This window comes from Oryza glaberrima, chromosome 3 (genome assembly GCF_000147395.1).
Source record: "Oryza glaberrima chromosome 3, OglaRS2, whole genome shotgun sequence".
Taxonomy (NCBI): Eukaryota; Viridiplantae; Streptophyta; class Magnoliopsida; order Poales; family Poaceae; genus Oryza; species Oryza glaberrima.
The window spans coordinates 21,044,527-21,059,248 of NC_068328.1; the positions used below are offsets into that span (position 1 = coordinate 21,044,527).

Sequence of the window (14,722 nt, forward strand, 5' to 3'; positions counted from 1 at the left end):
GTGGGTAAAACTGTCAAGAAAATCGCCACCAAGCCTAAGTTCAAACAGTCTTCTTCAAGCTTACCCCCTCCGTCCAAAAAAAACCCAATCCTAGCTACGAACCTGGACACGCAACACAATCCTCCAAGGCATCCGGCAACAGGTGGGTAGAAGAGTGGTGGCTAACGGCCGTGTCATGGACCCCCCGCGCGAAGAGCAGCTGAGCATGGCAAGAGCGTGGAAAAGCGAAGTAGGAAGGGCTCCCGACATGTCGTCCCCTCAAGGCATACCATCATGTCGTTGCACGGCAGCTCGCGCACGTCCGTATCGTGGTCACATGTCAGCCACACCATCGGGATTGGCGAGAGAATCTCCAAGAGACAGGAGATGGAGTACATTGTGATGCCTGAGCACGATCGCAAGCACCACCAGCTCCATGAGTGTCCATGCGTGCACACAAAGAGTCGCTAAATCATGGGAGAGGTGTGCGGTGGCCGGCGACCGACAGGGAGAAGGGTGGCGGTGGTAGGTAGAATCCCGACGGCGATGACTGGCGATGGGTGGGAGAAGGCTTGCAGCTGTCGAGAAGCTTCATGGTGGTAGGATGTGGGGAGAAGGGCGTAGGTGTCGAAGACGATGCGACCACAGTGTGGAGTAGATGGAGTTGACCTCGAAGACGATGTGGCGGAGCCACGCGTGCTCCTCAGTGGAGGAGAGGCAGAGCTCAGGAACACTTGAACACATCAGCTTTTGAGCAGCTCGGCGGGGGTGGCTCTAAGCTTGGGGGATAGGAGCTTGGCCAGCGTGACAAGACGGAAGACCTAGCCCTCACGCGCGTAGGTAAAGATGATATTGTTGTTGCAGTTGGGACCTGGGCGCACCACATGCGCGCTCCCGGTCGTTGGGAGCCGCATCAGCCGGTGGCCTCCGCTGTCGAGCTTTTTCCTGTCGGCCCACACCATTCTCCCCATTCATTGGCGGCTGCCTTGGAGGTTTGGGTTGAGATGGGAAGAGAGGTAAGTGAGGTGGAAGAAGATTGCTGGCTGACATGTGTGGTCCACGTGGGCCCCACACTGACTCGGCCGCCACATCAACAAAACCAAAGAGCATACCTTAGGATCAAATGTGACCCGGTTTTGCAAGATTAGGGATACATTATATCTTCAAGTTCGGAACAGTTAAAACTCGACAACAAGATAAGGGACGTTAGGTGAACTTTTTCCGAGATGAAAAATTTCCAGCCTCATGGGCCTGTGCATATGACCCATAGGAGGCGGCAGACCTCCGGCTCCTCCTCGCCCGCCGCCCTCGACTCCCGTCTCCTCGCCTGCCGCCGGCGCCGATCTCCATCCTGCTAGCAGAGGTGGCGCCGGCGTTCTCCTGCTCCCGCCGCATCATCGCTAATCCATCCCATCCGGCCTCGGCCACCCCACTGCTTCTACGAGTTCCATACCCCGACCGCCGCCGCCGCCGCCGCCATTGGTGAAGCCCGTCGCCATCGCCGTCGCCGCTTCCACGCAAGTCCGTAGCAGCGGATTCCTGCAGCGCCCCCCAAAACATCCCCAAATCCCCAGCCATGGCGGCCGGAGCAGCAGCAGCCACCCGCCGCAGTCTCTCCGCGCTCCTTCTCTCCTCCCGCGCTCTGCAACGCCGCTTCGCCCCGCTCGCCGCCGCCGCCTCCTCAGCCTACCTCGCCCCGTGGGCGCCGCCGTCACGCGGAGCGAAGACCGCGTCGTCGGGTGGGTCTGGGTACTCGCCGCTGAACGACCCGTCCCCAAACTGGAGCAATCGGCCGCCCAAGGAGACTATCCTGTTGGACGGCTGCGACTACGAGCACTGGCTCATCGTCATGGAGTTCCCGACCGATCCCAAGCCCTCCGAGGAAGATATGGTCGCCGCATATGTTAAGACCCTCGCCGCCGTCGTGGGAAGGTATATGCTCTTCTTCTCCAACTATATTTGAGAAACTCCCCTTGAACTGAAGCAGATTAGACTAATTACAATAGTGGGCCTATACATCTTAGTGATCGAACTGATAATAACCAAAACATGGCTGTTGCATCAAATTTGCATGATGATAAATTAGTAACAATATATATGATGAATGTTGTATCAAGTTTGTACTGTTAGTTGTATGTTTCAAAAAGTCGAGTTTACATTGTGGTTTTTTAGCATGGTAATTAGGTAGGGAAATGATTGTTCACAGACTATTTTTTTGGACATGAGTTGCCATCAGACATTAAACTGTTAATTTCTGTCTTAAAGGCATGAAGCAAAAATTTCACCCACTGAAACATTTGTGAAAATTGAGAAAAACCTAGCGGCAACCACATGGTGACATACAGATAAAACATTTTGAGTAGTAGTATGCATATGCAACATCTAAAACTATTCACTTCCAGCAATATGCACGCTTTCTGCAAACACTGCAACTTCAGCTACATTCAGGACAAACAGTGGCAACACTTTTAAAGTCTGACTGTGCCAACTCTCAAAAAGTTCAAGGAGTAATCTATGTGACATTATGAAACCTGACTACTCAACATTTTTGTTTCACATGGGCAACATCAGCATACCCAAAACACGTAAGCATGGCTGCAAGTAAGCTTGCTGCTGCTCCGCGTTGCTCCGGCTGCCACATCACACTACCCTTGACCAAGAGCCATGCAGGGATCGAGCTTGCTGCTTGGCCCTGAGAGCCATGGGTTGTATCATCCCCTTGCTCACTCCTATGGAGACACCTCCATGGAGATCCGCTCTGCGAATATCCCCCACACCCACTGCTGTTGTGTTCTCCCATCACCTTGCTCCCTGCATTTCATTCCCCACCGACTGTGTGAGTCCGATTCTCAAGTCAGAGACTGGTGTGGACTGCATGCGTGCGTGCGTTTGTGTGAGTGTGTGTGTGTGTGTGTGTGTGTGTGTGTGTGTGTGTGTGAGAGAGAGAGAGAGAGAGAGAGAGAGAGAGAGAGAGAGAGAGAGTTGTGACTTGTCAGGTTTGGTTCTTGTGTTGAGCTCCTGAATCATTGTGGTGGCTGTGGTCATGATTTGGCCAAGCAGCTGCAGGCAGGCACGAGATCTGCTTAACAAAACACAGGCCTCTGGTTGAGCGTCAGTATCAGACATCTGCAGTCTAATTTTCTCTAATATCATTTGGCCCCTTCTTCATAGTTCATATATACTCTTAGTGATCTGCAATGTTCTAATAGATGATAATAACTAATTGAATCTTTATCCTCAAGATCCTAATATTCTATATTTGGGCATCATGTAGGAATTCAAATGTTTATCATAACTTTTTTTTTGTGTGCAGCGAGGAGGAAGCCAAGAAGAAAATCTACTCTGTCTGCACTACAACTTATACTGGGTTTGGCGCATTGATTTCGGAGGAGTTATCATACAAGGTTAAAGGTGAAACTTTTGTGGCTCTGCTTTTCTGTAAGGTTCACACCATGAATTCATGTTGGAAATATTTTTTTCATTTACTTTGCTGCTCTTAAAGGATTGCCTGGAGTTCTTTGGGTATTGCCTGACTCATATTTGGATGTGCCGAACAAGGATTATGGAGGTTAGTAATAATAGACCTTGTACCTGCTCTGTTTGCGATTGTGTAGGATTATAATATTCTTATTTGGTTGGATTTCTTGTAGATATTTATTTGTTTCACTAGTTTTTTATTAATCAAGTGGCAACAAAATGTCTTATTGTGTTCCAGAATATATAATATGAAAATCAATGGCAATCTAGGAAATCTATTTTATTTAACTTCAGTTCGATATATGAAACATAACTATATAGCTCCACGACAGCTTGAAAATAAGCAAAACACAACACAACCACCACAAACTTATTATTTTTTGGAAAAGAAAAGAGTAACAAAGTGCTCTACTAACAAAGATTAGACATAAAGAGAAAAATACTACATATGGTGGGAGAGTGGAGAAACAAAACACTACAAGGCAATTAACCTTGACACCAAACAGGGCCTCGACCAGACCACCCAAGGTGGAATCTTCCCCATCCATGCATAATGGGAGGAATCCTTTCTAATATCCTTTTATTTCATTGAAACCAAAGGTGCAACTAACCAGAGTGAGCATTTTGTTAACAATTACAGCTTGTGACTATAACGGTACTAACATGCCCTAAAAAGTATGTGGTATATTCAAGTGAATATCAGTCAAATTCCAGCAATTAATACTAAATTGGCAAAATGGCAAGCACAAAGAGGTGGAGCAATCGTCTGAGGCATTTTCACAACAGAGAAACAGATAAAGTGGATTTAGCTCTAAATTTATTGTATTGTAACTGATTCTAGTGTTAATTTTCTGTTGTGCGACTTGTGTTAGTATCTCTGACTCCTTGGGAAGCATTGTGTGTCATACATTTACTCTTCCAAACCCAGCTATAAGTTGATATGGTTTATTTTTCTCAAAAAAAATGATCTGGTTTATATGTTGCCTAAGGCTGTGTTCAGGAGGGGTTGGGAACCCCTCCTCTCTGGCACACAAAACGAAGCAGCAGTTTAAAAATGGATTATTATGATTTTTTAAAGCAACTTTCATATAGAAGAACGAGGAGGAAAAGTTGCAAAGTGTTTAGTAGTTTGGAAAGCGCGTGCGTGAAAAACAAGGAGGAAAAGTTGGGAGCTCGTGCTAAAGAACAAAGCCTAACAATGAAGATGAGCTTTCATATAGAAGAACTCATGAAAATTCCAAATACAACTCCAGGAGTCCTGACTCCTGAGTCCAGACCAGGTTTAATTCTGTTAAGGGAATTCTTAATTGTAATTCCTGAAGTGGATGATGGAAACTAAATGGCATGGATTTTGTCGTCATGCATTTTTTGGCAAATGAAAAAAAAAGTGTGGAGCTGCTAACTTTAAAGTATTATTTAGCAATATATATGTTGCCTTAGCTGTTTTGTTTGTCCTCGTTACCCACTTGAGGCTTAGTTATTGCCTCGATGGCTTGAACTATGGCAGCTGTTCTAAAACATCCACCAGAAAGAGCTCCCTTCTATCTTGCGAAAAGAATGGACTCTCTCAAAATGACTTTTATGTTGAAGAACTTGTGCAGAAATTTTTGACTCCTACGTTGATTTCTTTGCCACTAGACACATCCACCTAAAGCATCCGTTTGTGGACTTTTGAGAAAATAGTTCTTTTAAGATTAGCAATCATAGTTCGTAGTTCAGCCAGCAATAGAAAAAACACTTGTGTAAAAGCATAGACACCAATTACTCTTGCCAGCGTTCCTTCTTTAGAAAGACTGACAACCTTATGACCTGAGAGTGTATTAATACATCTTCAGTGCTCAGTCTCTGGAGTTGGTTATGCAGATAGGTAGCCTAGATAAATGAATGGAGAATATTCCTTCTTACAGCCAAGAATCCTAGATAGATGAAGTTGCTTCTGATCACACACACTGAAAGGAACAATGTTGAATTGTGTAAATTGAATTTTAGTCCCGTGGAGTTACTGAAAGAATCAGGAAATCCTTTTGGCAAGGTTTAGTATTGCCAAAGTATGGTTGGCATATTGGATTATCAGAAAATCCAATGTAAAAATATTGACCCATTCACCCATATGGCATAGAATAATAGTATGCCATTTCTACTTCCTGATCTAAATTCTGTGAAGAAGATCAGCATCAATCTCAGTTCATGGGTCCCCATCATTTCCTCATCCAGATTTTGATGTTGAATTATATGTGTGCTATTCTCTTATATACGCCTGTCTTTCCTGTTTTCAACTTTTGGATTATGGATGATGTTTTGACCAATTACATTATGTGCTTGTAATAATTTCATGGCACCACTTGTACCAGGAGATCTATTCGTAGATGGACAGGTCATACATAGACCACAATTCCGATTTACTGAAAGGCAACAGGTAAGGAGCCGGCCTCGTCCTCGCTATGACAGGAGACGAGTGACTATGCAAACTGAACAGAAAGAAGCAATGCAGAAAGGACCTTCAAATCTGCAGCAGTAGCATGAAACCATGCCATATACACTAAACTGTTGCCAGAATAGCCTAATTATCCTGGATATGTTTAAGTTCTGGAGTGTGTCCATTTCTGGAAATTTATCTATTGTCTTGTCAGTTTATCGCCGTGGAGCCTATCCGTGGACATCTCTGCAGTTAAGAAACATCATATTGACCTTGTTATATGAGAAATCCTGCACTTTTATCTCCATGGTACGCCTCCGAATAAAAAATATCCAGTCCATGCCCTCTGGTTTTAAAAGAGCCCCGAATAAAAAATATCCAGTCCATGCCCTCTGATGTTAAAAGAGCTCCGTGCCACAAGGCAGCTCTTTTATGAATAATTGAATATGTGCCAGCACCCTTTTTGGAAAGGGATAAAATCGTAAAACTGCCCTGTCCCTATTCCTTATAATTCACATCAGAAGTCACTTGAAATTTGGCATTCCACCTCATAATTCATTTTGTTGCAAACATTCACCTTCCTACTTGGTTTTGTGGTAAAAACCACAATAGTGCAAACATGTTTAATCGGATCATTATGTTTTCATAAATTGTGAGCTGTAAATACGATCTATACCAAAATTAAATACTTTGTATTAACACCTTTTCGAAGATTCCACAAAATAGAATTGCTAAAGACAATTACTAATGAGAGCCTAAATGTTGGTACACTGACTTTCTTTATATGATAAGATAATTGAATGGAACACGAAGAATAAATCTAATGTAGCGATATCATGCTGATTCGGTTAGCACGTGCACACTGCGATTGTTTTTGCAACAAACGACTAGGTGGTGAGTATTTGCAATAAAATGATTTATGGGATGGAATGTCAATCTTTGATGGTTTTTGCAATTTTTCATATAAGCTGTGAATTTGGCCAACAAAGGCTCCAAATATTATCGGCAGTTATCGAGACTTGCATATCGATTGAAATATTTGAATCAAAATCAGTACTACTGGAGTACTAGTCCTGAGAGGTCCGCAGTTAGGAGAAAATTCCCCCCGGAAGTTCATTCAATCCTTTCTATGCCTGTGAGATTTGCTCATTCCCTTCCATACCCATAAATTTCAGTTTGGATCTCTTCTATACCCTGTTAAATTTCTATCATAAAGTTCATTTTGTCCTTTGGTATCAAGAAAATATAAATTTATGAAATATATTGATGGATTGTATAAATTTATTGTATGCAACTATTATATTTATGAGTTTATTTTGTGAGATATTTAACAAAAATAATTTTTATCTCGCATAACAAAAATAAATTATCATAAACAATATCTTGCATAACAAAGTTACAAATAATATGTATGATAATTTATTTTTAGATATGACATAAAATAAAATTATTTATTAGTTATTAAAAATTATTTATTTAGCACATAAATAGATTTATCTTATAAAAATGTAGTACCACTATAACAAAATAAATATGCTTGATATACAGTTTTTAATATTAATGATAAAAAATATTACTTTTTTTATTATATCTAAAAATAAATTTTGTCATAGATAAAAATTATTTTGTTTTGCCTTCGCGGAGGCGAAACCAAAGTATTATTCTTGTTAACTAATGTCTCACAAAATAAACACATATATACGATAGTTGCATACAATATATTTATATACTCCATCAATATACTTCATAAATTTATATTTTCTTGTTACCAAAGGGCAAAGTGGACTTTATGATAGAAATTTAACGCTCAACTAACGGAAGGGGTATAGGCTGTGTTTGGCACAGCAAGTGCCCATCTCCTCTCCATCGTGTTCCACGCGCACGTTTTTCAAACAGCTAAACGGTGTGTTTTTTGTAAAAAAAAAGTTTTATACAAAAGTTGCTTAAAAAAATCATATTGACCCCTTTTGAAAAAAAAAAAAAGCTAATACTTCCTCTGTTTCATATTATAAGAATTTCTAGCATTGTCCAAATTTATATAGATATTAATGAATCTATACACATATAACATCTATATAAATGTAGGCAATGCTAGAAAGTCTTATAATATGAAACGGAGGGAATACTTAATTAATTACATGCTAATGGACCGCTCCGTTTTCTGTGCGTGGAAGATCGGTTCCCATCAAGCCCAAGCGAACTCAGCTTTAGAGCAGATACAATAGCAGGCTATTAGCCAGCTATAAACATATTATAATAAGATAAAACGATGAGAGAAAAGAGCAGCGGGCTATAGATCTGTAGCCAGCTGCAGCACGGACTCTAAGACGCAATGTGTGTATGACAGGTGGGACCATATATTAATAGTATAGTAAGCAACTATTGTATGAATTGGTTATTAGATTGACTATCCTATTAAACTTGCTCTAGGGCAAATACTATAATGTTTGTTTGATGTGTTGCCTCTAAAAATACGTGCTCCCCTGGACAGCCCCTGCCCTCCCCGCATGAGTTTGAAGGATGTAAAAAAAGGACACAGGGGTATTTTTGTCATTTCGGATGTCAAGACATCGGTGGAATATTGTTAAATTTCTCCAAATTTTCTTCCGGTCGGTCTCGAACCTTCGTCTCCAGCTCTCCTCCGCACCGCAGTCCGCAAACCCCAGTTTCTCAAGCATCGAAGAATGGAAAGAGGAGATGGCGCTATACCCTTCCGCGCCACCAACATCGCCGCCGCCGCCGGCACGCCCACCTCTGCTTCTACTGCGGTATTCCTCTTTTTTACCCTCTTGATGAAATATTTCCTAATTTCCTTGGCAGTTTGCCATCTTGGAATAAAAATTTTGTGGAATCAGGGTATTCTCCTGCTTGTATTCTCTGTAGATGCGGTTACTCAGTTTATCAATCGTCTCATTCACTTAGTTGTATGGGGAAAGCGGAGGCTGAACAGTTTGCTTGGAACGGGCAAGGAGCACTGCTACTTCTTTGATTGAGATGCCATTAGTGAATGTTTCTAGGTTGAGAGTTGAGTAGGTTCTTTGAGGGAAATGCTTAGTCTTATGGTTTTTGAGACCGAATTTATGCATATATGATTTTAAGCTCATTTGTTATGAGTAGCAGTATCACTAATTTTATTCATCAGATTGTGATGTGGATATGTGGTGTGCTGATCAAAAGCTGATTTTGTTTGCGATCAGGGCCGCCCCCAGCAAGGGGATAGGGAAAATGCTGTCAGTGCTGAGATTGAGAGGGTTAACAAACTGCCAGCCAATAGTTCCTATGCCATACACCGCTTGAAGGTTCTAAACAAGCTTCGCCATCTATTATCTATCAAGGTTAGATTTTTTTTTTGTGTATTTTCGGACCAAGATAATTTGAGTCATCCTGCTATGCAATTGTCCTGTCAATTGGTCATCTGTGCAGTGAATTTAAATTTTTCAACTTATTGCTTTTTAGTTAGTACATCTCAAAAGGCAATTTTCAATTCTTAACAAGAGAAAAGAATTGCTATTATTATACTATATTCTATTAAAGCCTAATTTAAAGATAGCAACATTGCTATTACATGTTGCTGGAGGAATATCTTACCATGTTGATTACGCTGTTGGTTTGGAAGAATAATTTTCAAAACCAAATGCAAATTTGAAGGTCGTGAGTTATTAACCTATGCAAGTTTAATGGTTCAAAACTTGAACCATGGTGTAATTGTACTATGTGCTCTTTCAAGGCATCAAAGCAAAACTATTGCGATGTAAATGTGGCCACATGAAAAAAAACATAAATAAACCCAAGGAATTGAAATATTAGATTATTGGATTCCTTGTCAGTTAAGTAACAAAAAGTTGTGATAGTTTGGTACTTTGGTTGCTAATGTGCCTAGATTGTAAAACCCGATGAAACCCTTTTTGGCTTAGTGAATATGCAACTGAAGTGTAATGATAGTGTGAACCTTAGGGTGTTACAGGATTAAAAGGGGTCGTCTTAACAATATTTGGCACTGTCTAAACATGGGAAAATTTTGGCATTACTGAAACATTGGTAGAGTAGGGATGTTTGGTTTGATACCAAATAGTGTTAAAGTTTGGTGCTGCCAAGATTCCTTGGATATTACCAAATTTTGGTCGCAAACCGAGTACTCCTAGAAATCAAATTCCTGTGGCAATACCAAAGTTGACAATGGTTAGAAATGGCTGCAAATCAAACAGGCCCAAAGTACACAACTAAATATTCATATTCTCTTATGTATATATTTCTTTTTTGTTTGAACTGGCAACTTGTATCCAGAACTATTTCATATGTAAATTTAGATTTTCTTATCTGCTTCTAGTTTGAGCACGTTGTTAAATCAAGTCTTTACTGGTTATGTACCTATGTGGCTTCTGACCTGTGTCTCACATGTTGAGGTCCGTTGCATCTAGACTTCACTGGTGGTAGGATGGACTTATGTCCTGCTTAAGTACTGTGGCAGGTGGCATCATGATCAAATTGACCAAATGCGTAGTGCCCAGAAGAACAAAAAATAACTGTTAAAAAGTTCAATTTATTTTTTAAATCATTGTAGTTTTTACTAATTAAACTTTTAATCATGGGCACTGTCATTCATTTATGCTGTTAATGAGGTGGTGCTCTATAAACCATGATTTTAAGAAATCACACCTTATGGAGTGACATGAAAAGATGGAGTTCCTCTTAAAAATTAAATATTTAACACGTTAACTAAGGGATTATATGAATCTTAGTCCCAGCAAAAAAACCAGGTTTTCTTAAATTTTCTATGGTTAGTATTTGAGTTGTTTGAAAAAACAACTCCAACTTGATTCCAGGGAAAACAAAATAGATTATCGAAAGTAATTTACTATTTTTCACCAAACAAGATATTCACTAGGTACTATCCTGATTACTTGGTTCCAGTAATCTTAGCAGTTCACACTTCAGTCTGTAGCCCAAACTTATGTTGCCAGTACCTATCAGGAAATACGTCGCACTCATGGGAGAATGTGTGCACATTACCAATATCATTCAACCTCCTTAGAGATTCATGCTCAGCACCATATCCATGGAAGCGCATCGTCTGCGGTCGTAACTATAACGGCATGGTCATGCCGTTGGCAAATCCTGGACGTTCCTTTTTTTTGGACGATTAGGATTTAGAAGGGCTCCAATTACTAGGCCTACCAAGGCTCACGATGCTTTTTTTTTCTTAACTCGGTATCGATTTCACTTTCCCCATCTTCATCCCTCCTCTCTCTCTCCACGCATCTCTCAATCACTGCAAAGCAAGAGGGCCGATTCAGTGGCTTCAACCACGAATTTTTGCTGGCAATGACCGCAATATGCTCCCTGATATTATCCAGGTTTGCTTCCCATCGTTTTTGTCAATTAATTTGGCCCCTGTTGCTAGCAGCAATCAGTCCTGGAAGCATTGGCAACAGTATGCAGCTATGGTGGGGAAAGTGAAATCGATACCGAGTTAAGAAAAAAAAGCATTGTGTGCCTTGGCAGGCCTAGTAATTGGATCCCTTCTAAATCCTAATCGTCCAAAAGAAAAAAGGAACGTACAGGATTCGCCAACAGCATGGCCGTGCCGTTATAGTTACGTCGGCAGACAATATGCTTCCCATATCCATGTGTGAGATTCACTGCGTATAGATAATTTAATAGCGAAAGAGTTACTGTTTTGTCAGAGGCTATACACGTGGAATCCTTTTTGTACCATTCAGGCCTCTCCACTGTGAATGTACAGTGACAAGTCAATCTGTCCAAATTTTGAACATATTTTTGAATGTGTAGGAATATTACATATATGCCACATTCACTCTTTTTGCTTGAAGTACACATTCTTATTTTAAAATTATGTAGATATTTCATATATGATTGATATGAACATAGTCAGATTTCACATTCTGTACATATTTCAAAATCTAAACTTCAACATGAACCTACTTCGATTGTTCTGTATATGAATGTGAACTGACAAATGATCTTCGATATCTGTACGAAAACGAAATTCAACAACATGAACTCAATTGATTAAGAAACCCAAAAATGAGATTCCCACATGAATTGGTTTTTCAAGAGCTGATACCTAAAAAACTTAAAACTTGAGCTTCAATTTTTTTTATGCAAACCTAACGTAATGATCAATGAACCCAAAAACCTATGTACATCAACTAAAAGTTGTTGAACATGAATGAGAAAAACCTGCCCACGAACTTGGATTTTACTGCCTCCGACCTGGCCGCCACTGGCCCACTGCCATTTTGGAATGCTCTGCAGCATGATCGGGTCACATTGACCATTAGTCCTACTCCTCAGGAAGTCCTTGCTTAAGTGAGGCTTTGGCTCTAGCAGCGGCAGGCATGCTGTATTTCTTTGATTGGATGCATTCAATTGTGTACAATCTCACGAGCAGTGCTGGAGGTTCCAAATAGCACACGAACCTATATATGCGAGCACCAAAAGCTTGTTTGGTGCTTATATCTAATTTATTGTCCTAACAAGAACAGGAACTTCTTGGTGAAATGAAATAAAAGTGCCATGGAGTTGAATAGCTTAAGGACATGTTTTCTCTGCATTATGATTTATTTTATGAAGCTTATATTCAGTTTTGACTTTTTGTAAGCCTAGACTGATTTTATTTTATTTTATTGTGCACCACAGAGAACAACATCTCAAGATGAGGAGCTTGAACTTCTTTTTGCAAGCCTTTCAATTTAAACACTATCGGACTATCCTGTATCCTCCATATGTTACATATGGTAGGTAAGCTGCAAATTAATACTGAACTTTTTCATTTTGGCAGCTGTGTCCGTAATCACTGCTGGTATTATCCATCCACTGCTCTTTTTATTCAAATGGATCCTATATTTTGACTTTTTTTTTACAGCAACCTATATTTTGACATTTGATTTGTATATACCATTTTATTTGCAGCTGGGTGCTCCGTTTTGGCATTTCTGCTGTCCGTCGAACATGTTTCCAGTACGGTTTTCTGAAGTTATTGGAAATCACCCTTCTATTTTGTAGAACTTTATGAGTGGATGGTGTTGAAACTATGATGTATGGAGTATATGATCTTCCGTACGCAAATGGCACTCTTAACCATAACGGAACTTCTATAGTTCTATTGTAGATGCCCAAAACTTTAAAAATTGTATGACATTATTAGGTGTTGCTATGTTGGCAATGGAGCAAACATTCTGAATTTATGCTACACTTGGAAGTGTAGCATAAATTCAAATCTAACCACCGTAACGCGTTTCGTTCGAGTAAAATTCCTCCACTTGGAAGTGCTCTTTTTTTTTTTTTTTTGGCGTTGCGTTGCATATGGCATTACAAAAAGCTATCTGTTTCTATTTGTCTGTTTCTATTTGTTTAAGCTGCAGCCTGCCATAGAGGAACATTTAGCACAGTACACGCTTCGTTCCAAGTTAATTTCAGCTATATACTTGAAAGTTATTTCGTCCCAAAGAAATAATTATTATCACCTAATAGTTTAGATTACCCTAATAAATAAAATGCACATCCGATAAAATTAGAGATCCGGATGATGGAGGATTTAAATAATAATATTTTAGTGGAAAAGATATGATAGTTAATGCGTCTTATATTATAAAACAACTTATTATATTATGGAACAGAGGGAGTATAATTTTTTTAAAAAAAAAATGCATGGGAAAGTTGCTGTAAAGAAAATATTGATTCATTTTTAATTTTTTTAAGATTACTTATTACTTGATGTAATACTTATTTAATCATGTGCTAATAAGCAACCCGTATTCGGTGTACAGCCTAAAGGGGAACCTAAAGGGTGTTGTGAGTAGGAATAAGTTCATCTGAGGTCCCTTAACTTTACACCGAATCTAATTTTCGTCCCTCGACCGGAAAACCAGACACAACGGGTCCCTCAACTATCAAAACCGGTGTAGATTAGGTCCCTTGGCGGTTTTGAGGGCGGTTTTGGCTGACATGGCGCCTACGTGGCTAATTTGACTCGGGCTTTATCCGACGTAGCATTGACGTGGCGCTTACGTGGCAATTCGATCTGTCGAACCCACATGTCAGTCTCACATAGAAAATAATAAAAAAAATCATGGGACCCACGTGGGTCCCACGTGTCAGTCCAACTCACCCCTCTTCTTCCTCCTTTCTCCCCATCTCCCTCTCTTCATCTCCCTATCTTTGCTCTCTCCAGGCGCCATGGAAGACAACAGCGCGCGGCGGCGCGCGACCGGCGGCAGGAGAGGAGGGAGCAACGTGTAAAGACCGGCGAGGCGGGCAGGGAGGGAGGACGCAAGGAGGCCGGCGATGGCCGAGCGCCGTGGGCGGGGGCTTGATGGCGATGGACGGAGGGAGAGGTGCGCAGCCGACGGCGGCCAGCGGGAGAGGGATCGGCGATCGCCCTCCGCCACAACCCGCCTCCACCACCGAGCTCGTCAGTGACCGCCCACCGGAGCAAGGAGGACGACAGCCAGCGACGGGTGAAGAGGACGAAGGCGGCGGTTTGGAGTAGAGGTTGGAGGAGGGGCCCTAGCCACCAGGATGGCGCTCGATCCGTCGCGTTTCATCACCACCGAGCTTGTCAGTGGCAGCCCACCGGAGCGAGGAGCTTCCGCTTCCCCTTCTCCCCATTGACGCCGCCGCTGCAGCAGCTGAGGCGCCGCTCCCCATGCCACCGGTTCTGTGGCGTACGCTGGATGCGGACGGGGACGCCATGGCCGTGGCCGCGGACGACGTCGACGTCGACCTCAACATCCTCGGCGACTCCCAGGGCCCCCGCGCCGCCGCCACTACCGGGGGGAGTAGCGCACAACGGACGTCCTCCTCCTCCGGCTGCCACCGCCACGCCTC

General features: G+C 41.7%; 2 protein-coding genes across 3 annotated transcripts; both read left to right on the top strand.

Moving 5' to 3' along the window:
• Positions 1-1,246: 1,246 nt before the first annotated feature.
• LOC127764988 (multiple organellar RNA editing factor 3, mitochondrial) lies at positions 1,247-6,179 on the top strand. Its single transcript, XM_052289770.1, has 4 exons — positions 1,247-1,911; positions 3,293-3,390; positions 3,482-3,547; positions 5,808-6,179. The coding sequence occupies exons 1-4, from the start codon at positions 1,556-1,558 to the stop codon at positions 5,972-5,974; spliced, it is 687 nt and encodes a 228-aa protein (XP_052145730.1). The 5' UTR covers positions 1,247-1,555; the 3' UTR covers positions 5,975-6,179.
• A 2,295-nt stretch (positions 6,180-8,474) lies between these two features.
• LOC127765774 (uncharacterized) lies at positions 8,475-13,047 on the top strand. 2 transcript variants are annotated; one of them, XM_052290729.1, is made up of 4 exons: positions 8,475-8,640; positions 9,070-9,207; positions 12,533-12,630; positions 12,806-13,047. In XM_052290729.1, the coding sequence occupies exons 1-3, from the start codon at positions 8,557-8,559 to the stop codon at positions 12,587-12,589; spliced, it is 279 nt and encodes a 92-aa protein (XP_052146689.1). In that variant the 5' UTR covers positions 8,475-8,556; the 3' UTR covers positions 12,590-12,630; positions 12,806-13,047. The 2 variants fall into 2 exon arrangements, with proteins under 2 accessions (XP_052146689.1, XP_052146688.1); XM_052290728.1 differs by having other exon boundaries at positions 8,476-8,640; positions 12,533-12,634.
• Positions 13,048-14,722: the final 1,675 nt, after the last annotated feature.